The sequence below is a fragment of the Saccopteryx leptura genome, chromosome X, assembly GCF_036850995.1.
Source record: "Saccopteryx leptura isolate mSacLep1 chromosome X, mSacLep1_pri_phased_curated, whole genome shotgun sequence".
Classification (NCBI taxonomy): domain Eukaryota; kingdom Metazoa; phylum Chordata; class Mammalia; order Chiroptera; family Emballonuridae; genus Saccopteryx; species Saccopteryx leptura.
In genome coordinates, this window is record NC_089516.1 from 48,195,857 (window position 1) to 48,218,733 (window position 22,877).

The window sequence follows — 22,877 nt, forward strand, 5'->3', positions numbered from 1 at the left end:
GTATTTTATCGAATACCTTTTCTGCATCTGTTGACAAGATTATGTGGTTTTTGTTCTTTGTTTTGTTGATATGGTGTATTATGTTAACCGTTTTACGTATGTTGAACCATCCTTGAGATTCTGGGATGAATCCCACTTGATCATGATGTATTATTTTTTTTAATATGTTGTTGTATTTGATTTGCTAGTATTTTGTTTAGTATTTTAGCATCTGTATTCATTAGAGATTTTGGTCTGTAGTTTTCTTTTTTTGTGCCGTCTTTGCCAGGTTTCGGTATGAGTGTTATGTTGGTCTCATAAAATGTGTTTGGAAGTATTGCTCCTTGGTTTGGTGCATATATATTAAGAATTGTTATGTCTTCTTGATTCAATGTTCCCTTAACCATTATGAAATTATCATTTTTGTCTCTGATTACTTTTGCTGTCTTGTAGTCAGCATTATTAGATATGAGTATTGCTACACCTGCTTTTTTTTGGATGTTATTTGCTTGGAGTATTATTTTCCAGCCTTTCACTTTGAATTTATTTTTTATTCTTGTTGCTTAGATGTGTTTCCTGTAGACAGCATACAGTTGGATTTTCTTTTTTAATCCATTCTGCTACTCTGTGTCTTTTTATTGTTGAGTTTAGTCCATTTACATTTAGTGTAATTATTGACACTTGTGGGTTCCCTATTGCCATTTTATAAATTGCTTTCTGTTAGCTTTGTATCTTGTTTGATTCTTCTCTTTTTTCTATCATTTTTTTTGTTTGTTTGTATTCCATATTTCTTTCTTCTATTGCTACCTTTTTTAAGTCATGTGCTTCTGTGGTGTTTTTTTCAAGGGTGGTTACCATTAAGCAATGAAAAGGGTACCTACTATATTCATTGTAGTACCCTATCTTATGGGTGTTTCTGCACTCCATCGTCCTTTGTTACTGTTAATCTTCGTCCTTTCCCCTTTTTCTTTGTTTTTGTTTTCACAGTTAAAATTTGGTTTTATGGTGTTCTTGGTGGAGCTTTTACTTGTGCTTTTATTTTGTTTTGTTCTTTCTATGTGGTTGGAAAAGCCCCTTTTGTAATTCCTGGAGTAGGGGTTTTCTGTTGATAAATTCCCTCATCTTTTCTGTATCTGTGAATGTTTTTATTTCTCCTTCATATTTGAAGGATAGCTTTGATAAGTATAGTATTCTTGGATGAAAGTTCCTCTCTTTCAGGACTTTAAATATTGGGGTCCACTCTCTTCTAGCTTGTAGAGTTTCTGCTGAGAAATCTGCTGATAATCTAATGGGCCTTCCTTTACATGTTGTATTCTTCTTTTCCCTGGCTGCCTTGAGAATTTTTCCCTTGTCGTTGGTTTGTGCCAATTTCATTATGATGTGCCTTGGACTAGGTTTGTTGTGGTTAAGAAAACTCGGTGTTCTGTTTGGTTCTGGAATTTGAGGCTTTAGTTCTTTCCACAGGCTTGGGAAGTTCTCGTTGATTATTTGAATATATTCTCCATTCCATTTTCTCTCTCTTCTCCCTTTGATATACCTATTATTCTTATGTTATTCTTTTTGATGGAGTCAGACAATTCCTGTAGGGCTTTCTCATTTTTATTAATTTTTGAGTCTCTCTCTTCTTCTTTCTGTTGTGTCTGAAGTCGCTTGTCTTCTATGTCACTAATCCTACCTTCTATCTGGCCTGTTCTATTAGCTAAGCTTGTTACCTCATTTTCCAGTTCATGAATTGAGTTTTTCATCTCTGTTTGTTTTTATAGTTTCAATTTCCTTGGTAATATATTCTTTGTGATCATTGAGTTGTTTTCTGAGCTCCCTAAATTGCCTTTCTGTGTTTTCTTGTATATCTCTGAGTATTTTTAGGATTTCTATTTTAAATTCTCTGTCATTTAGCTCCAAGGTTTCCAATATATTAAATTTTTTCTCCATAGATTTTTCCACATCTATCTGTGCTACTTCTTTATCTTTTGTATCCATGATATTCGATTTCCTTTTTCTTAATGGCATCTGAGGGTGGTCTTGTTGATAGCACTAATAAGAATTAATAAAGAATAAAAAGGAAAAAAATTTTGAAAAAAATAAAAAAATAATAATAGTAATTTATTATTTCCCCTTTTTTTCTTCTCTTCCCCTCCTCTCCACTCCTCCTTGGGAAAATATCGTGATGAACTTTGAATTATATTATGCTAAATAGAACAAAAACTGCCTATAATGGAGGGCCTGAGTTGGAGGGAAGTGTTCAAGGGGCAAAAAAGGAGGCAGGGACTCACAAAATGTAAAATGAGAAAAAATTTGGATCAAGTATAAAATGATTTGCTTGTAACTGATGGTTGACTAAGAGATATAATGAGAGGGATAAAATGGAAACAGGAAAAAGAAAAAAAATTACTTTTGTATTAAGTGAAGCAAAAACTAGATAGAATGGAGAGCCTGGGTTGGGAAGAATGCTAATGAGTTAAAAGGCGAAGTAAAAAGCACCCAAAGTGCCACAAAAAAAAAATTGAGTCCCAAATAAAATAATTTGTTCGTGATTGAGGATTGAATGAGAGGAAAGTAAAAGGAGAAAAGAAGAAACTAATAGAGAGGGAGAAAAAAGAAAAAGGGGAAAAGGAAAAGAAGAAAAAAGAAAAAAAACAAAAAGAGAGAGAGAGAGTTAAGGGTTTTGGAGTGTAACCCTCATGGAGAGTAAGGAAGAAGAAAAGAAATAAAATGTAACACTTATGGGTAATGTAGTTCAAGAAGAGGCAAGAATAAGATGGGCAGAGAATAAAAGGACCAAGGTAGAGGAAAAAGAAATAATAATAATAAAGGCAAGAAGATGTAAGAAACAAACAAACAAAATAGTAGAACAGGTTATAAAGTTTGTGGATTTTTCTTGATTTTGAGAGGTTAACTTCTTCCTTTTTTTTTCCTCTCCCTCTTCCTGGTCGGTGACTCTGTACCCCAGGCTCTGCCCCTGTGACATGCTTAGGTAGAGATTTGCAGTTGATGAGACTCTACAGCGATGTCATATATTAGGCTTCAGTCTCGTTGGTAGTCAAGGCTTGTTAGCGTTTGCAGGCTCCGACAATGAGAGAGTCCGTTTTCCGGGAGCCTCTCTCCTAGTCTCTCCTTCCTGAATTAGCAGCCTGATGATCCAGCTATGAGGCTGCCGCTGCCTCTGCCTGGGGAGTAAGAGGCTCAAAGAGCTGGCAAATCCCCACTCTATCCCCACTCAATGCAGGGCTCTGAGTAAGGTTCTGGCAGTCAGAGCCACCAGCATAATCAGGCAGGGCTGGGAGCCAGTTGCTCTCAAGGTGACTTTCTGTGAGCCTCCAGGCCTGTTTAGCATGCCTAGCACTCTGTGGGAGCACTCTCCCCAGGCTTTCTGTACTTTGTAACCTGTTTTGTCTGGCAAGAAGGTGCCCTAGTCACTGTCTGCAATACAGGAGGTCTTAACATCTGCCAAGTCCTTCTTTTTAGCGTATATCCCTGAGTATGAAAGCTCTGCCAATCAGAAGTTGCCCCCACCCCTTTAGCAAGAGGCACTAAAAAATATCACGCCTCTTATCTTAGATCACTGAACTGAGAGAGATCTTGTCAGTTAGAGCCGGGTAGGTCAGTTGGGAGGTGAACAGACTGTGGGTTAAGCTAATTTCAGCGATTGATTCCGCCAATCTGCTCCAGGAAGGACTGCAAGCTGCCCACACGCCCCTCCCCCGATGCTTGATTATTAGCTTCAATGGCTGGGTGAGGCGCCCCACCGGCCCAGAGAAGTTCGGGGGTAGGGAAGTTCGCTTTGGTACACTCCCCATGCACCGCTGGCAGCTGCTGCTTGCCCGTCCTTGCCGGGACCGGCTCGGGCGTTAGCTTGCATGGGCTGAGTCGCGGCAGACACGCTCTTTCCTCAGCTTGAACATCTGTGCTGCAGCCTAGCTTCCTCCACACCCTTAGCCCCCCCCCCGACTCTCAGTTCCAAGTGAAAGCAGCCCTTGCTCAGGTTAGTGAGGAAGGCGGAGTGTTCCTTTCTCTGTCTTATTTCCTTCAGGGTTGATTATATATTTAGTCAATTTTTCGCTCCATCATCCCTCGTTTTCAGTGTGTGGGACTCCTAGACGCTCCAAGGATAGATTTTTCTGTCTCTGGTTGATGAACTTGTTGAAATTTTGGGGAGATTTGTCAGTTGCGCTCCTCACAGCACCGCACCATTTCTCTGACGTCACTCTCCTTGATTGCGTTTTTAAGGTTAAAACTAGTTATATGTACTGGTTATATTTTATTTTTATATAAAACTGGTTATATATAGATTTTGTTAGTTGAAAATTAAAGTCATATATCACATTTTAGTTTGTAGAAAAGATATCTTTATGTTTTTTGATTGCTTGCATCCAAGAAATGCTTATGCCCAAACCACAAATATTATGAACCTTTTCTCCATTTCAGACAGTGGAGTGCATGCAGCCTTTACGTCCCTATGAATCCTTCAACACCCTGAAAAAGTTCCTTGAGTATGATAGGAAGGTGTTGCGTTTCTTCTGCCTGTGGGATGACTCAGACTCGTGGTTTGGGGACCGTAGACAACTCATCTTGCATTACTTTCTATCTGATGATACTATTGAAATCAGGGAACTGCTGCCCCACAACTCAGGCCGGGATCCTGCGCCATTGTTCCTCGAGAGGAGAAAGCTGCCCAAGGTAAGCAGTGTACACAGAACCACTTTTCAACTTTGTGGGCTTAAAGACTTATGTGGTGACAGTTACCATATATTAATGCAAGCATTTAGAAAACTTTCATTTTGTGCCTTATATTAATATATATCTTGGAAAGTAATACAGAAGATATGTATGACAAATTGAGGTTGAAATATTCTGGGCTTAAGGCAAGTAAAGGTAAAAAGTCAAATGCAAGAGAAATTACCTATTTAATATTGAGTTCACAATCAGTCATATGAAGGTAAATGACTCTAACAAAATAATTGCTTATGGCCTTGGGTGGGACACTGGTCTCTGGCCTCTGTAGCCTACTCAGGAGATGCCATGGTGTTGGTCTGAGTTGTGAATATGTGCATGCACGTGTACACATGCACACATGCACACACATACTCAGGAGTGACTCTTCTGAAAGTATCCACCAGTCACTAGCCACTGGCTAGCAGCAGTGGCAGATCGTGCACTTTACTTGCTATTAAAAAAATGTTCAGACTGATATGTATACATATTTATTGCTATTTTAGAGCTAATATAACTTAGACACAGCCAGAAATGGCATAGAAGACCTAGGTTAGAACTGTATTTCTGCACTTAACAGCTGTGTGACCTTGGGCAAGTCATTTAACCCTTCTGAGTATATTTCTTTATCTCTAAGATGCAGTTAACAAGGCCTCCATACTGAGATAACTGTAAATATAAAATGAAATAACATAGTAAAAAACACTCCCTAAGGACCTATAAACACCTTATAAGGACATGAAAACCTAAAGGCTTTTTCACATCTCTGTGTTGTTTTATTCCTTATTTGGATAAAGTATTTTTTAACTTAATCTTTAGTGCTACTGTAGAGGTTACTATAACACTTATTTCTGTGTGATCTACACAGGAAGATCTCCAAGATTCTCTTGAGTCCACAGCCAGAGGCCCTGCAGCGTTGCTGGGAGGGGTGGTGGTTGTGTTAGGCAGAATTTGTCTCAGAGGGAGCTCTGGGGTGGCCAGGAGGTTCCTAGGAAGCCTGTTTTTAAAATGGCTTTGAAAAACGGGCTGAATATAAAATAATAATGATGCACCTGACTTTTGCACTGTGCCTTGACATCGACTGCTTTATTCATTCATTTAACACATACTCATTTCAACTGTGTATCAGTTCTGGGGTTACAGTGAGAAAAGAAACAGATTAAGTCCTACTTCATGGAGCTTATATTGTCATGGGGTAGTGTTCCCTTGGCACTCTCAACATCTTTTGAGAAAGCAAGGAATAAGTATTATTGCTTTTAGTTAGATGAAACTGAAAATAAATACCTAGCCCCAAGTCCTGTAGCCAGTAAGTGGCCAAGAGAGAGTTTGTGTCCAAGTGTACTGTTTTCCTATGTTACATTCCTTACTTATATCCCACACATCATAAATTCACACATTTGAACTTATATTTTATTTCACCTGTATCAGAGATGATTCAGATTTCTCACCTGTATGTGATAAACTGATCACTGTCAATTTGTAAGTTAAAGTATTTCCTAGAGCTCATGCAACTGCTTGGACCACCTCCATTGTGTATAGAATTGAAGTGTGCCCTGGCTCACTCTAAGCCACAGTTTCTCTTAGAGGCTGACCACATTCTTGTTCTTGCCACCTCACCACACTGCGTCTCTCAACCAACAAATGCCTCCTGAGTTCAGGATCAGGCAGAGTGCTAACTGGATTAAAGAAAAGAAGGCTAAGCATGGTTTGTAGCTGAATGAAGAGAAGAGGTAACTGCTGATAAAACAATTAGAGAACCACAAAAAGTGGCTTACTCCTGTGGTAGATGCTATAGAGCTTTGGATCAGGGACAGGCCAATAGGATGGTAGAGGTCATGGGGAAAGATGAGGCTTAATCAGAGCTTTGATGTATAGGTGGAGTATAGACCAACCTGCAGGGGCTGAGAAAGCACAGGGAGAGGTAGATAAAGTAAGTGTCTTGGCTTCCTGTGAATGACAGAGAAGAACCATACTATATAGACTGCATTTTTTCCACTTGAGTCCCTCAACAGGACCCTGTTTGTGTTTGAGGCCATCTTCCACATCTTGCCTTGGTTTTGTCTTCCAGTATGGCCCACCTGGAGTCTATCAACCAGGCGAAGTAACAGATCAAATGGTTCTCAATGTGTATCATGGCTATAGAGTGAGCCGAGTGCATGGCTACCTGTTTGATCCATGCAAGGTGAGGAACCTTACATTTTATTACTGTTTCCAGTGTTACGTCCCTGGAACCTGAATTGTGTATGAGTTACATATTCTTCTCTTATGAGATTGATTGTGAGTGAAATCAATGAATATATAAATGTATGCATCACATTGCTGTTTCTCAATAATAAACATGCGTAAGTACATATGTAAATATATGCCTGGCATTACTATTGGGTAGCACTGCATTAGTAAAATAATGTTTAAAAATGTTAATATCAACTAGTTGTTTATTGATTTCATTTTTAAAATTTGGTTATAAATGATATAATTGAGGGGTTTTTTTTGTTTTTACTTTGGGAGTGGTTTGATTTTTGCAGGGTCTATGGCACCAACGGTGTATTCCTTTGTTTTTATTAGGTAGGAAAATTAAAACAAGACTTTTACAAAGATAGTGACCTGTCCGTAGGAACCACCATCAATGTATGGGGAAGGAAAGTGCTCCTTTGTGATTGTGATGAATTTACAAAGACTTATTATAAGACTAAATATGGAATTGGTAAGTGATAGCATCTATCAATTAGAAAATAATATTGAAAACTTAGAATCTTTGTTCCCAACTTAATAGTTTACTTTTGAGTTTTAAATGCTAAAGTCAGTATAGCTACCATTTATTGACCATTTGCTATCTGCTAGGCATTTGTTGTTTTGTTTCTTCCTATTTTCAAAGGGTAGGCTCATTATCCTCATTTTAGAGATAAAGAAACTGAGGCTTAAAATAGGCTAACTTGTCAAAGGTTATGCAGTGAATAAAGGGTGAACCAAGATTTGAACTTAGTGCTGGAGGTGTCCGTTTTCCCTTATAGCCCCCTGACTTACTAAAATATGGGTGAATATTTTGGTCAAACAATCGAAATGGAAATCTAAATGATTTTCTTTTCATCGAATTCCTGCTTACCACAATGGATATAATTATTTGAGTTCTTTGGGGAATTCTTTTGTGTCAATTTCCTATACGTTTCCTGGGTAGGCCCAGCCAGGTTTCCAGCTTCTTTATTTCTAGATATCAGTTTTATTCAGGTTAGTTCAGTTCAAAGTGAAAACCAGTGATTTATTAAACACCTACTAGGTGCAGGTCATTTTAGTAGACTTTGGAGCTGCAGAGTTGAATAAGAAGTTTCTAGACTGGAAGGGGAGCAGAGACCTATAGCATGTTACACCATGTTATGAAAAGTTGTAGAAACAGGTAGATGATCTGATATGAAGCCAGAAAAACAATCCTTTTTTTTTATTGAATTTATTGGGTTGACATTGGTTTATAAAATAATATAGGTTTCAGGTGTACCACTCCATAATACATCATCTGTACACTGCACCGTGTATTCACCACCCCAGATCTTATCTCCTTTTATTACTACTTATCCCCCTTTACTGTCTTCCACCTCCCTCACCCGCTTTTCCCTCTAGTAATCACTGTTGTCTGTGTCTATGAACTTTTTTTTCTTTGATTAGTCCCTTCACTTTTTGCATGCAGTCCCCAACCCCCTTCCCCTCTGACAGCTGTCAGTCTGTTCTCTGTATCTATGAGTCTGTTTCTATTTTGTTTGCTAGTTTATTTTTTTCATGAGATTCCACATATGAGTGAGATCATATGGTATTTGTCTTTCTCTGACTGGCTTATTTCACTTAGCGTGATAACCTCCAGGTCCATTCATGCTGTTGCAAACTGTAAGATTTCTTTCTTTTTTTACGTCTGAGTAGTATTCTGTTGTTTAAATGTACCACAGCTTTTTTATCCACTCATCTACTGGTGCACACTTGGGCTGCTTCCAAATCTTGTCTATTACAAATAACATTGTGATGAACATAAGGGTACACATATTATTTTGAATTATTGTTTTGAGTTTATCTGGACATTTTCCCAAAAGAGGAATTGCTGGGTCAAAGCAGTTTCTTTCTTTTTTTTTTTTTTTTTTTGTGACAGAGACAGAGAGAGACAGAGAGAGGGCCACATAGGGACAGACAGAAAGGAAGAGAGATGAGAAGCATCAATTCTTTGTTGTGGCACCTTAGTTGTTCATTGATTTCTCATATGTGCCTTGACTGGGGGGCTATAGCAGATGGAGTGATCCCTTGCTTGAGCCAGTGACCTTGGGCTCAAGCTAGTGAGCCTTGCTGAAACCAGATGAGCTTGCACTCAAGCCGGCAACCTTGGGATATTGAACCTGGGTCCTCCATGTCCCAGTCTGATGCTCTATCCACTGCACAACCACCTGGTCAGGCAAGGCAGTTTTGTTTTTAATTTAACCCTTCATTTGTTAAACTTGCCAGCTAGCTCTGCACCCTTCTTGGGCCCTTTACCCTGCACTTCAGGTACATGCCGGGTGCTAGGCTAAGTAGGAATGGTGGGAGTTTCTGACTTCCCAGATTGAGGTTTGGAGTTGGGGTGGAAGATACTTACTCCTCTACTCTTTGAACCTTAAAGTAGTCATATGAGAACATTTCCCCACAAGATGAGGTGGAAGCCAGAAGCGACCACACCTTTCTAAAAGCCAAGGTGCTTCATCCCTAGAATGAAATGAGGCCCTCCTATGTGTCTTGATGGCCTCCTGGGAATTTTTACATTGTGATAGAAAGCACGAGTGCACCAAGGGTTGGGAGTAAAAAGACTTTCAATCACTCTAATTTGTTAAAGGGATTTGTTCCACTGCATCTGCCTGGCAAATTAGTTAAATTGTGTGGGCCTTAATGGGCCATATTAGTGACTTTTTTAAATTTTATTTTCTAATATTGGTCCTCTTTAGTGGACATAGTTGGGCATATTTGTTTTTGGGAACTGTGAGCAAGAGGCAGCCAAGAATGTGTAGGTGGCAGCTGCTGTCGAGAAGCTACTAGTGATCTTTAGATCACTGGGAAGAGAACTTGGTCTTTAATAAATGTAGATGCCTATTTAGAATAAACATTTTTTCAGTGTAGACTTGAAAAGTTTTTTTTTAAATATGAAAGATGAGTCACTGAAAACATTTTCTTGTGTACTGCTGACAGATAACATAAAGGATGTGATGAAGTTCTAAAACGTATGATTGCTTAAACATAAAGTCTAACATTTGGTTGATGTTTGTCAGATTGATTTTAAGACTATGAAGATTGCATTTGGGGAAATAAATGCAGTGCTGGAGAGACGTGGTTCGTTGTTTGGCTCTTAATGGTTTTGCAGGGAACTTTGAGAGGCAGAGTGAATTCACTTGTGCACTCCAAATTGAGCTGTCCTCAATTTCAAATGTCCTATGGGCCATTTAAATGGAGCCCTAGTGCTTAATTTCTTTTTGCTCACTTCTTTTGTTCACTATATAGACTTAATGTATTATGTAAAAATGTAATTTGTGCCTTTAAAGCTAATATAATTGAGAATTATGCATTAAACAAAATTATGCAAATGCAAAATTATGCATTTTTTATAATCACGCTGACTTTTTATATTTCTCATAACATATGTAAAAATATCTCATTTAGCAGACACTATTATTACATAACATTTCTTGAGTAAAAAAAGTGTACTCAATGTAACTAATGACTAGAAATTATATCCATGATGCAGGGTAGGTGGGGAATGAATAAATACTTTCTTACAATTTTTATATTTGCTTTTCTGACTTTTTGGTAAGGTTAAATTAATATACTTTTGACATTTTAATTTTGTTTATAATTCATCCGACTCTAAAATTTATAAGACTGACCAAATTCTATATACATTATATTTTGATATTCTTGATGTCCAAGCTAGGACAAAGCCCCATCAATAATTGTAGTTATGTTTCCTTTCTTATCAGTAATTGTGGTCAGTAGACTATCTGGTATCTCCACTCTATAGTGTGATAGGAAGGAGGGGCCAAGTGCCAACAACACAGCTACGGACTCTCTAAAAGGAAGCCAGGAGGAGATTTCTAATGCAGTGTGCAAACTTGGTGCTTTAGTACCTTCTCTTCACTGATGATATCACAACATATTTGGGGGGAGAAAAAATGGCAGATGGAGTAAGAGAATGAGTTGACCACAGTTCCAAGAAAGGTGCTTGAGTAAATTTTCTATTTTTGTAGAAGAAGAGAGCTTGATAGAAATCTAAGAGATATATGCACCCCATTTAAAACTCAACGTGACTTCTAAAAAGATCATTTTTTTGTATGCATAAAAGGGTTCTAAGGAGAAGGTGATTCTACAGAATCCTTCCAACAAACAGTCTGGTTTGACTCCTCTCACCACATACTAGGCAGCTTGGCCATCCTGCTGGCCTGGGCTTGCCTGCCAGGCTCTAACATGTCACTCCCTCATTTTTTCATGTGGATGAATATGGGCTGGCAGGTGGAATCCTGTTGGACTTTCCTGTAGCATGAAGGTTGGAAAAGACTCCAGGGGCTCTAGCAGGTGTTTCTCTTACTGAAGGGACAAGAATTTGAATGTAAACTGTTTGTACTTAGAATTTCTTCCTTGGGCTATTTTTATTTGTCTATAAGAAGACTTTCTAATTATTGAGTCTTATTGGCTGGGCAACAAAACTAGTAACAAGACCATTTATTCCAATTGCCTTTCAACACTTAATAGGCTGCACTGACATAAGGATGAGAAAAAAACTTAAAGCACCTTAGATTTTGTGGAGTCATCTATAGCCATGTCTAAACTCATGGTGCTAGAAGCAGGACATCCAAGATAAGAGTTTAATGACTATGTAAGCAAATTAGTCATAACAAGGTATAGTGACAGGAATGAAATTCTAGTCTCACCACATGATCTCTATGAATTTAACAATTTTTCCTCTTTTTTCCTTTCCTATGAAATGAAAAGGATTGAGGATTAGATGATTTATACACAGGTTCAGCCTATAAGGTGTTACAGCGTGTTCCTCAAAGCCAATGACTGAAAAGGTCAGGGAGCTGCGTGGTTGGCGCTGAGTCACTTCCTTATAGCGGGCGAGCTCCCTTCCTGGGTATGCCCAGGAGGCTTCTGGGAGCTAGAGTATTCTCACTGCATTGCATCAGCCACAGCTGCTAGGAATGCCCTCTGCACTCCACCCACACTAAGGATTTACTAGCTAGAGCTAGAAAATTATGTGATTCACTAATTATTTGCCTTCAAAATGATTGTCCTATCAAAATCATTTGACTTGGGTATTGGGTGCAAGCAGAGGTGGATTTAGCTTGACGTTAATAAAGTTAATGGAGATGAAGCTTTAGGGTTCCTCCTTTGAAGGCACCCCAGTCCAAAGCCTTGGGGCTAATTTTGTCTTAATAATTTGACATTCTTGGTCTTGAAGAGCTTCTCCAAATTATATAAGCTTCAGGTCTCCCTAAACTTGGGTACTGCTCTAGGTTACTGGAACATATAAAATGAAGTTTGAGGTAATTGAAGGCTTTTCCCAGCATTGTTTCTCATTTAGATGGAGAATTCTGTATCACTATGAATGAACATGTGAAAAGACTCCTTTTAAAAATGATCACATCTCTGTAAATTTATTGGAATCTAGTTAATTGTGGATATATATTTCATATATATGTTTTTACAAGTCACTTGAAATTAGAGGAATCAAACTATTTGAAAGACAGATGTGTCTCAAGATCCAGCCGATTTTCTGTTTATGAAACTATTTGGTAAGATGCTTTGTGTGTAAGTGGATACTTTTTCATTTACTCACTAAATATTTATTAACACCTGAAAAATGCAAGATGCTGGGATGATGGAAAACCAAAGACAGGAACCTTATTCATGTGCAAATACAAAGCGTTGTGAATATAAGCAATTGCCCAGAGAAATGATTTCTTGAGTCAAAGTCTCCAAAAAGATGTATATGGTGTTAGAACAGCTAGGAGTGATGGAGTGAAACAGTCCTCAAGTTTTATACACTAGATGGCACTGTGGGTGCAGAGGAACATTATAAATTGGTTATTTTGTTGCTAAAATCTGTGGCAAAAATTGTGTAGTTGAGAAAATCTTTAATTTTAGGGGAAAGTATAGATGCATTCTTAATTACTTTGAGATTCAATATGTGTCCTCTTTTGGTTAGACTGCTCAGGGTAATAGATATAGAGTTGTATATATCTATTAGGTATATAGAGTTGTATATACATGTCCCCTGTTAGAAGAAACTGATAAGGCCCAATTTTCCAATGATCACGTAGAGCACTCCCTGCCATTCCTATGACCACTTCCCTGAAATGAAGGGGCTGATAGAGTTTTTTATGTAACAGCAATGATAGTGTGTACTGCAATTCTTCCTGATTCCAAGATCTGAACTTTCCTCTTTATTCCCAAAGCTTCTTTTTGCCACAAAGATAGCAATAGGAGCAGCTCATGAGTCACTCTGTATGAGCAGTCTGGCTGCCCCCTTTCACTGAGTCAGTGAGAAATATTTGATGTTGTCTTCTATGAGCAGTTTTGTTAAGATGGAAAAGTAACTCTTTTGGGGATTATTTGTGTGCAGGGAGTTCACACAAAGGCTATTAGGAAGTCTAAGGAAATGTGAAATTTGAAAATATTTTCAAATTAGAGTTAGAAATAACCTCAAACCCTTAACCTTTTAATCAGTAACAACAACAAAAAAATTCTTTCAATTTTAAGATAGGTTGCCCTGGAAGACAAATTGATGCACATTTTCAGTTACAGAGGTGTGCACTAAATCTGTATTCTTCTATCAGAACTTTAATAATGGAAAAGGAAACCATTGCTTATGTGAATTTCTTTCAGTCACAAATGGCAGCATCTGTGGATACTCAAACTTGGGGAAGAAGTTAAAATTAAATTGCATGGGTTGTATTGTATTGTTGCTTTGTTTTATTTTTGGAAAGATCCTGACATCTTCTGTGCCATGTTTGATGGGAGAAACAAGTAATTTGGATCTATCTAGTCAACTTGTTACTTGCTGTGGAGAGCACACTTGCTTCTCAAAGTTTGTACAACCTTTTAAATGAGTGCCTGAAAGCTCCTAGGCTAACATGAATATGTGCTCAGCTCTCTCTCCATTTCTCCTTCTTCACAGATGATCAGTAAATAAAGAAAACCAACATTATGTATTACTTAACACTCCTTTTGGGAGAGTAGGCACTGGCTATTTTTAAAGTTTTGTTTGGTTGGTTTTGGTTCTATTTATTTATTAATTAGTATTATTATTATTTTGCTTCATCACCTTTCAATACAATTGCAGTCTTTTGTGGGTATAACAAGAGCAACCTGGAGCAATGTTTGGTGACAAAAGGTTTTGATTTTGTTTTTTAATTAGATAGTGAAGGGCCACAACCTGGAGTTGAGTTGCGGGGAGGGAGAAGTAGGCACAGGAGGAGGGGACAGTGGATGGCAAAGGTAAAGGCAGAAGAGTCAGGAGTCATTTCTGTTTGGAAAGGAATTGGATTAGTGAGTGTTGACTAAAGATAGGAGAGAGCTAAATTACAGTTTAAAATATGGAACAGGTGGTGTAAAGTTCTAAGAATTCTTACATCATTGGAAAAATCAGAATGTGAAAATATTCAGAAATGGGATGTGATAAGATAAATGTTTCCTTATTTGACATAGGCAGTTTTTTTCTTTCTTTCTTTTGAACCAATGACGATTATTGAGTGAGTTCTGTGGTTTTGGTAAACATGATTGAAACCTACACTGACAGGATTTTGCTGTGTTTTGCTTGAAAGGATTTAAAATAGCCTACAAAGATCTCCATGTTCATCTTGAAAACATAACAAACCTTTCAAAATAGCCATAATCAGGGCAAAAAAAAATATTGATGTTTCATTTGCCTTTGTTTTGTTCTAGAGAACTCTACCTCGATTTCATGCAAGCCTCCGTCTCCTCCAAAAATAGAAAGGAAAATTCCACCGTATACTGGCTTTGGTTCTGAAGAGGATTCTCTCCGCTCTTGCATTGGCCTTCTGCCGATACCTCGTGCTAATGTGCAGGAGTTCAATCGGTTCATGAAAAAAGACAGGTGCTTGAGGGAGCCATGATTTTGGTCCCCATGATAACACAGATGGCACTGAGCTCATCTAATTTCAAGTCCAGGGACATGTTGTTATAGCTTTCTAATGAAGTTGATTAATATGCGAGTATTAGCAGGTTCTTATTTAAGAGGTTATTATATTTTTTCCCAGTTTCTGAGATATAACTGACATATAACATTGTATAACATAATGATTTGATATATAGAGATACTGAAAAATGATTACCACGATAAAATTAGTTAACACCCAACACATCACATAGTTAGAATTTTTTCCTTATAATGAAAACTTTTAAGATGCATTCTCACAACTTTTAGATATACAATATATTATTGTTAACTATAGTCATCATGTTGTGCATTAATTACATCCCCAGAACTTATTTTTCTTTTAATGAGAAGTTTGTACCTTTTGATTACCTTCACTTAATTCCTTCATTCCCCACCTCCTGCCTCTGGCAACCACCAATCTTATTTCTATTTCTATAAGTTTTTTTTTTTTTTTGAATTCCACATTTAAGTTAGATCATACAGTATTTGTTCCTCTGTCTGGCTTATTTCACTTAACATAATACCCTCAAGTTTTATCCCTATTATACAAAATGGCAGGATTTTTTTCTTTTTTTATGATTAAATAACATTCCATCATATGTATATAACATATAGCAATTTTCTTTATCCATTCATCTGTCAGTGGACCCTTAGGTTATCCTTGCTATTGTAAATAATGCTGCAGTGACCATGGGAGTGCAGATATCTCTTTAGGACAATGATTTCATTTCCTTAAAATACATACCCAGAAGTGAAATTGCTGGATCATATGACAGATAGTTCTATTTTTAAATTTTTGAGGAACCTCCATAGTGTTTTTTCACAGTGGTTGCACCAATTTACATTTCTACCAACACTGCATAAGGGTTTCCTTTTTCTCCAAATCCTTGCTATTGAGTGGCTATTTTAATAAGTGCCATCTGGAAGCAGCTAAAATCATATAGTTAGCAGGATAGACAAACTGCCTTTATTATATATATTCCTTTCTGTGTTTATATTTTCTTTTGATGGTCCCTAGGAAATGGTGCAGAGTGGGAGTCAGCAATCTTTTTCTTTAAGGGTCAGATAGTAAATATTTTTTACTTTGTAGGCCGAATGGCCTATGTCACAACCACTCAGCTCTGCAATTGTAGTGTGAAAGCCACAGACAGTCCGTAAACAAGTGTGTGACTATGTTACAACAAAACTTTGTTTATGGATAAGGATACTGACATCGAATTTCATAGACTTTTTACTTATTACAAAATATTATTTCTATTATTTTTCAACCATTTAAAAAATGTAAAAACCATTCTTAGCTCACAGGCCATATATAAACAGGTGGCTGGCCATATTTGGCCCATAGGCTGTAGTTTGTTTATGCAGAGCATAGACGATTTAATGCTTTGTTTTTCAGAATGTTCTTTGGCAATTAATGTAATTTTTTTTTCAATTACAGTTGTCATACAATATTATATTAGTTTCAGGTGTGCAACAGAGTGATTACACATTTGTATAACTTACCAAGTGATTACCCCGATAAGTCTAGTAGTATCCATCTGATAACATACCTAGTTATTACAATATTATTGACTATATTTTCTATGCTGTACTTTACATTCCCATGACTGTTTTTTTTACCTGTCAATTTGTACTTCTTAATCCCTTCCCATTTTCACCCAAACCCACAACCCCCCTCCCATCTGGCAACCGTCAAAATGTTCTTTGTTTCTATGAATTTGTTTTTGTTGCAATTAATGTGGTTTTAATTTGAGAGGTTTGGTTGAGTTCAGTAACCATAGATAGCTCACATGGCTGATTATAATTTCAAAATAAGGACTTTTGAAAATATTTCTAATATATATGAGGAAAAAATCTACCCCCAAGTCATATGTATAGAATGTGAGCACTGCCCTTAGCTGCTTTTTGCTTTTTCAGGGAGAGCAGTCCTTGATAAAGTTGGAGAAAAGTAGTAGGAAAACGTTACAGATGTTTGAGTAGGATGTGGCCTAAATATTGAAGTCTGGAAGGCTAAATGATAGGTCAGGATAACCCGTGCAGAAAAATGATGAAGGGAACATGAAGTTAGACCAAGAAAAGGAAAAGAAAGAGAAAACACCTTGAATTGGATAAAATTTATGGAGTCGATGTTGTTGTAGAACATTTTGAAGTAAACAGTAGTTTTGCTATAACTGTAAAAATGGTGAAAATATATTATTAAGAGCTATATAGAATGTCTAAAATGCTGCCTTTGCCAGTACATGATGTCCTTTGTCTTTCAAGAAATAATCCTTTACTTTTGAGGACTTTAATTTTAGTTTTCAGTTTTAGAATCTATGCTACTTAAATGTGGCATTCACACTTGTTAGAAATGGTAATTCTTGTGCCACACCTTAAATCTACTGAGACAGAAACCCTGGGGGTGGGGCTGGTATGGTCTTTAACCAGCCCTCCAGGGGTTCTGATAGGTACCGGGGTTTGAGAACCCACTGAGTTTGTTCACATAAGAGGGACAGTGACTCATACACCATTATCCTCCTCCCTTATAGATAGCAGTGTTTATAGTGGAGTGGCAGGGCAGGGTTTTTGATGGATACTTTTCATGAACTGCTGTTTTTCAGGGCAGCCACTGAGGGAGGGAGGCCGAAAGAATGTCCCTATTATAAAAGGAGAAGGAATTTTTTTTATAAGTAAACACAGTGAAACAGGATCCATGATGTTTCTTCTGGTACCTGGAGGAAAACAGTTTCTTCTGGGTCATTGCCTTACTCTCCCCTTCTGTCTATCCTGTCAACTTGCCCACAGAGCACTGACTGTAGACAGCATTTCATGTTCTTGTCATCTTGTTGTGGCTAGAGGATGGTGTTAAAGTGCAAATGTCTCTAATTTTGTTTCTTTCTGTCCACTACTCATTCTGTGCCAGGAATACACTTCTCTCAAGCTCCTCCTACACAGTGAACCTTGTTTCCATAGTAACCGGCACATTCAGCTGAGACTTATACATGAGTTTAAATAACCCAAGGTTTTAAAACTGTGAGAACCTAAGGAAGATGATCTCACAAAGCATACAAAGAACAGTTTCTTAATACAAATAAATAAACTGTGAATTGAGACGTGCAGTTGTACATAACATATTGATTATATGTATTGCTAATAAAAATGTACTGAGTGCTAACTGTTCTATGAGGTTAATGGTGATATACTATAAGTCATTGGAGGGAATAGTTTCAAATTAAAGTGTATGAGGTTTTTGGTGGAATGAAGACCTTTGTTGTCTGGGGAAAAGTTTACTGTGGTGGCCTCTGGGCAGATTGTCTAGTCTGACTTGCGATAACCATAATAATGTCTTTCTTGCTACACCAGGCGGAATTAGTTACTTTGTTCTCTGTGTATCCACAAGGCTCCGCTGATCATACCTCTAATAATAATAATATTATTACTACTACTAGTAGAAAGCAATTTGTAGTTGTGGTGTGCTAACTACTTTACAACACTTGATCTTATTTAATCCTCAAAACAACATTATAAAGTAGATAATATTGTACCCATTCTTCACATGAAGAAACTGAGGCTTAGAGAGGCTATGTAATTTGCCCAAGCTCACACAGCTAATTATTACTTGAAGTAGGATTTGAACCCAGGAGAGGTGTGACTTCTGGATTTTTGTTTGTTTGTTTGTTTGTTTGTTTGTTTTTTTCTATAGATCTGGTACTTATCATAGTGTGGCAATTACTTGATTATGGTATTGTGATCTTCCCCTAGACCAAGAACCCCTTGAAGTCAGGGACTTCCCTAAGTGTTAGAAGAGTGCTAACTACATGTTTGGAGATCAATAAATATCTGTCCAATAAGAGAAGGAATGAATGAATAAGTGATTAAATAGAATAAACATTCCTACTTGATTTTAATCATGGATAGAAGAGATAGATGGATTCTACCAGGGAGGTTATTATCCCAAAGTTTTGCTATTCATAGCCATATAGCATAAGAGAGGGTTACCAAATCTGTCTTTTACTTATAAATCCAATTATGTACCAAAGAAGATGGTTGACAAGGTATAGCTGCCCCCCCCACACACACACTGCTTATATTGTTTGAGGTCTGTCTGAAGCCTGGGAAACTAGACACTAAGAAAACAGCTATGGAGATCTGTCTGTTTTGCCCAGGCTGCCCTGAGGCTAGCCTTCTAAATTGCTACTTTCCATCTCACAGGAGGCTTCAGACTGGGAATTTTGGTGCTATACTTTTGTAGTCCTGTTTCCTTGGACAATCTGAGAAAGGTGCAGAGAAAAGAAAAGCACTGTCTGCTTCTGCAAATTCGAAAAAAAAATGTTTTGGGTTTTTTTTTTTATTTTGTTTTTAGTCACTGTGACCACAAGGAAAGAATGAATTTCAGCATAGGAAAATTTGAAACCTCCCTGCTTAGAATTTTGATAGGGAAGTGACAAAGTACATAGTTTATTTTACTCTATGACTTCTTGGAGTAATGATTTTTTTTTTTTTTTGTATTTTCTGAAGCTGGAAACGAGGAGAGACAGTCAGACAGACTCCCGCATGCGCCCGACCGGGATCCACCCGGCACGCCCACCAGGGGGCGACGCTCTGCCCACCAGGGGGCGATGCTCTGCCCCTCTGGGGCGTCGCTCTGCCGCGACCAGAGCCACTCTAGCGCCTGGGGCAGTGGCCAAGGAGCCATCCCCAGCACCCGGGCCATCTTTTCTCCAATGGAGCCTCGGCTGCAGGAGGGGAAGAGAGAGACAGAGAGGAAGGAGAGGGGGAGGGGTGGAGAAGCAGATGGGTGCCTCTCCTGTGTGCCCTGGCCGGGAATCGAACCCAGGACCTCTGCACACCAGGCCGACGCTCTACCACTGAGCCAACCAGCCAGGGCTGGAGTAATGATTTTGATTATCAAAGACATCCGACATCCTCAAAGGTTTAGGATTTGTTACGTATTCTATTGATATATTTCACTAGCTGATATCCATAGATATGCTTTTGCTGACAGACCATAAATTAATTTATTCAATGACAAGAGTCAGTTTTAGGAACTTTGATTCTAGACTTTGATCCCATCTTTAGTTTACTAGATTATTCTATTCATGCATAGAATTCTAAGTGCAAATTTAAATCTATATGGATCTTGCACCAACTTTCTACAAACATTTACTGAGTGCTTACAATGTAAAAAGTGTTATATTTGACAATACTTAATAAGATGCAGTCCTAGTCCTAGAAAACAGACCTGTAATGGCTACTTACAATATGGGTGATAAGTGAAATAATATTTACTATAGCATTTGAAAGGGAAAAGGTAGTTTTTCTCTTAAAGGTATTTGGAGTGATGCTGGGAAACTGGGGGAATGACTCAAGGAGAAGAAGACATAAGGCTAGAAAAAAGAACAGAAATGGGTATAAGAAAGTGGTAGGTGAAATGGGTCCAGCAGGGTGCTCCGGGTCCCGTGGAGCACACCTGCTGGCATGCTCATGCTCTGGTAATGTGGGCTAGGTGCTGTTCTTGCTCACCTGAGTGTTGTGATTATTGACTAGCATGGTGAGAGGGAACAACTGTTTAATGAAGCTGGTTTGAGTAGTTTGTTTCTGGCATTTATTTTGGGTACATTTTCACAATATGTTATCCTGGACATCTAAAGAATAGCAATATTTTAATAAATTGAGAAAATTCCATTGCATATAGATTTAAAACCTTATTAAGGTGATGGTTGAACTTTTTCAACTTCAGAGAGTTTATCCTACTATCTTAAAACCATAGCACACCTGCAGGGTAAGGGGGGTGGATTCAATGGATGAAGGGGGTCAAAAGGTACAAACTCTCCATTATAAAATAAGTTATGAGAATCTAATATACAGCATAGTAACTACAGTTAATAATACAGTATTATGTATATATTTATATGTGTATTATGTATATAATTGGAAGTTGCTAAGAGTAGATCTTAAAAGTTCTTATCACAAGAAAAAATTATAACTATGCATGGTGACAGACTTATTGTGATCATTTTACAATATATTCGAATATCAGATCATTATGTTGTACACATGAAATGAACATAATGTTATATGTCAATTATAACTCAATTAAAAATTCATAGCACCCATTCTGCAGGTTTTATTTTACATACATAATGTGTGAAAGATTACATGTATAATGCTGTAAACCCTCATTTCTCTTCCATTTAGCTATGGCAACGAAAGCAATATACTCCGATTTTTTGCAAAACTGATGACAAGAAAACGTGCCAATGAGGACAGGGTGTTTATTATTTCATATTTTCTCAGCAATAACACAATTTCAGTGTTTGAACCCATAGAAAAGAATTCAGGTAAGAGACATAACTCTCATAGCAATTTCCTCAGAGCAATTAACTGTCTGTTCACATTGAAAATTAGGAACTATGATCTGATTTTATATACTAGGTAATATAAGATAGTGGCTTTCATTTTTTTTAACCACAAAGACCACTAAATGCAAACCCAGATATATGAAATGATAAAAAAAAAGAAACAGTTTTGGTTGGCTTGGGACTGGGGGACTTGTGATGCGTCCTTTTGGACACTATCTCCCTTTCCTCTGTGACTTCTAAGGCACCTCTGGGGAATCCAAGGGCTTCAAAATCATCGACTGGTTACCACCAATTCCACTGACAGCCAACAGGACAAGAGGAAATCTGTGTTCTTGATAGAATTGCTTACAGAATGTTTGCTCAACTATAAGACAAGAATCACAGATTAACAAATATAATCTTCAGAGTCCATCTTCTTCTGGCTTTACTGTCTGTTGAGGCTGTTGCCAAGGTTTCAACATCAAACACATGGCATGCCTCTGTACAGTGTGCTGATACTGTCCGTTGCTGAGGAGAGCCATTGATTTAGACTACCAAATTATGGAGCTGCATGGCTCTGTTCTTTGTCCCAACGTGTTTAAAACTTTAATCTGTATTGAAAATACCTGTAAGATAATCAGTGTAAGATAATACCGGTAAGGATAATCAGTGGTGTGCTGGTTAACAGGTTCTCTGAAAAAATGTTAAAGGATCTAATTTGTACCATTTGCCAATTTCCAAAGTGTAAATACCCTAACCATGGCCAGTTTTAATTTCCAGCAGTCAACAGTTTAAAAACTGGCTTGCAAGATCCCTGAAAATTTAACAGCCAGCCCTTATAAGCTGGTATGAGCCACTCAGCACACCAGTGGATAATGAATAATTTATATAATTAAGTCAGACTCCACAGTGATTTGAATAATGGATCAAATCTTAAAATATGAAATAAAATATGGATGAATATAAATCATGGTCTTAAAGGTAAAAAAAACAAAACCCTAAACTCTATACACCTAGAATGAGGAATATATGGCCAAGCCAGTTGAGCACACATAAAACAGAGGGAGTGCTGCTATCAGCTATAAGCTTACTGTTAATAATAGCAGCCATGATTGAGTATCCATTATTATCCTTATAAGAAACTTTATGTGGTTAAGTTATATTAGTCCAGGTCCTCTAAGAGGCAAATCCCAAGATGGAATGAAATGTGCAAGACTTTTATTAGGGGAAATGTAGAATGAGCCAGAAGATGGTGGGTGAGCCGTCAGACTACAGTGCATGTTTCGCTCTTGCAAAGGATAGAGGCAGGGAAGGAAGGGAGTATAGTCTTAGACTGCAGTGAAATTCTAAGAAAATGTTATTCAGTAAGGCTGACTGGGTGTCCTAGAGCCAAAGTCACTAGCTAGAGGCACCCCTGTCTTGCAGAAATGGGCCTGCCTTGTATCTCTGCCTTGCTTAGTCATTTGTTGATAGCACCCTGTTGGAAGCAAGAACTGAGCACAAACCTAGGGACAGAGTTCTGAACATAACAGCTGGGGCCTTCCATCAACTATATTTCCTACAGTAGGTAGCCTGAGAGGTGCATTTTCCTGCCCTCAGAAATTTTATTTCCACTTTATGATTGAAAATTCAGGGAGGTAAATAACTCTTAAGGATCACCATCAAACAACAAAGCCAGGATGGATTCCAGCACT

General features: G+C 37.8%; 1 protein-coding gene across 2 annotated transcripts in view; it reads left to right on the forward strand.

Annotated features, from left to right (window-relative positions):
- EFHC2 (EF-hand domain containing 2) overlaps positions 1-22,877 on the forward strand; it is a 255,364-nt gene that overhangs the window by 110,285 nt on the left and 122,202 nt on the right. For both annotated transcript variants that reach the window (XM_066356706.1, XM_066356705.1), the window contains exons 5-9: positions 4,405-4,656; positions 6,758-6,871; positions 7,255-7,393; positions 14,629-14,800; positions 21,041-21,183. In XM_066356706.1, coding sequence (XP_066212803.1) covers positions 4,405-4,656; positions 6,758-6,871; positions 7,255-7,393; positions 14,629-14,800; positions 21,041-21,183 — 820 coding nt within the window. The remainder of the gene's footprint in view (positions 1-4,404; positions 4,657-6,757; positions 6,872-7,254; positions 7,394-14,628; positions 14,801-21,040; positions 21,184-22,877) is intronic.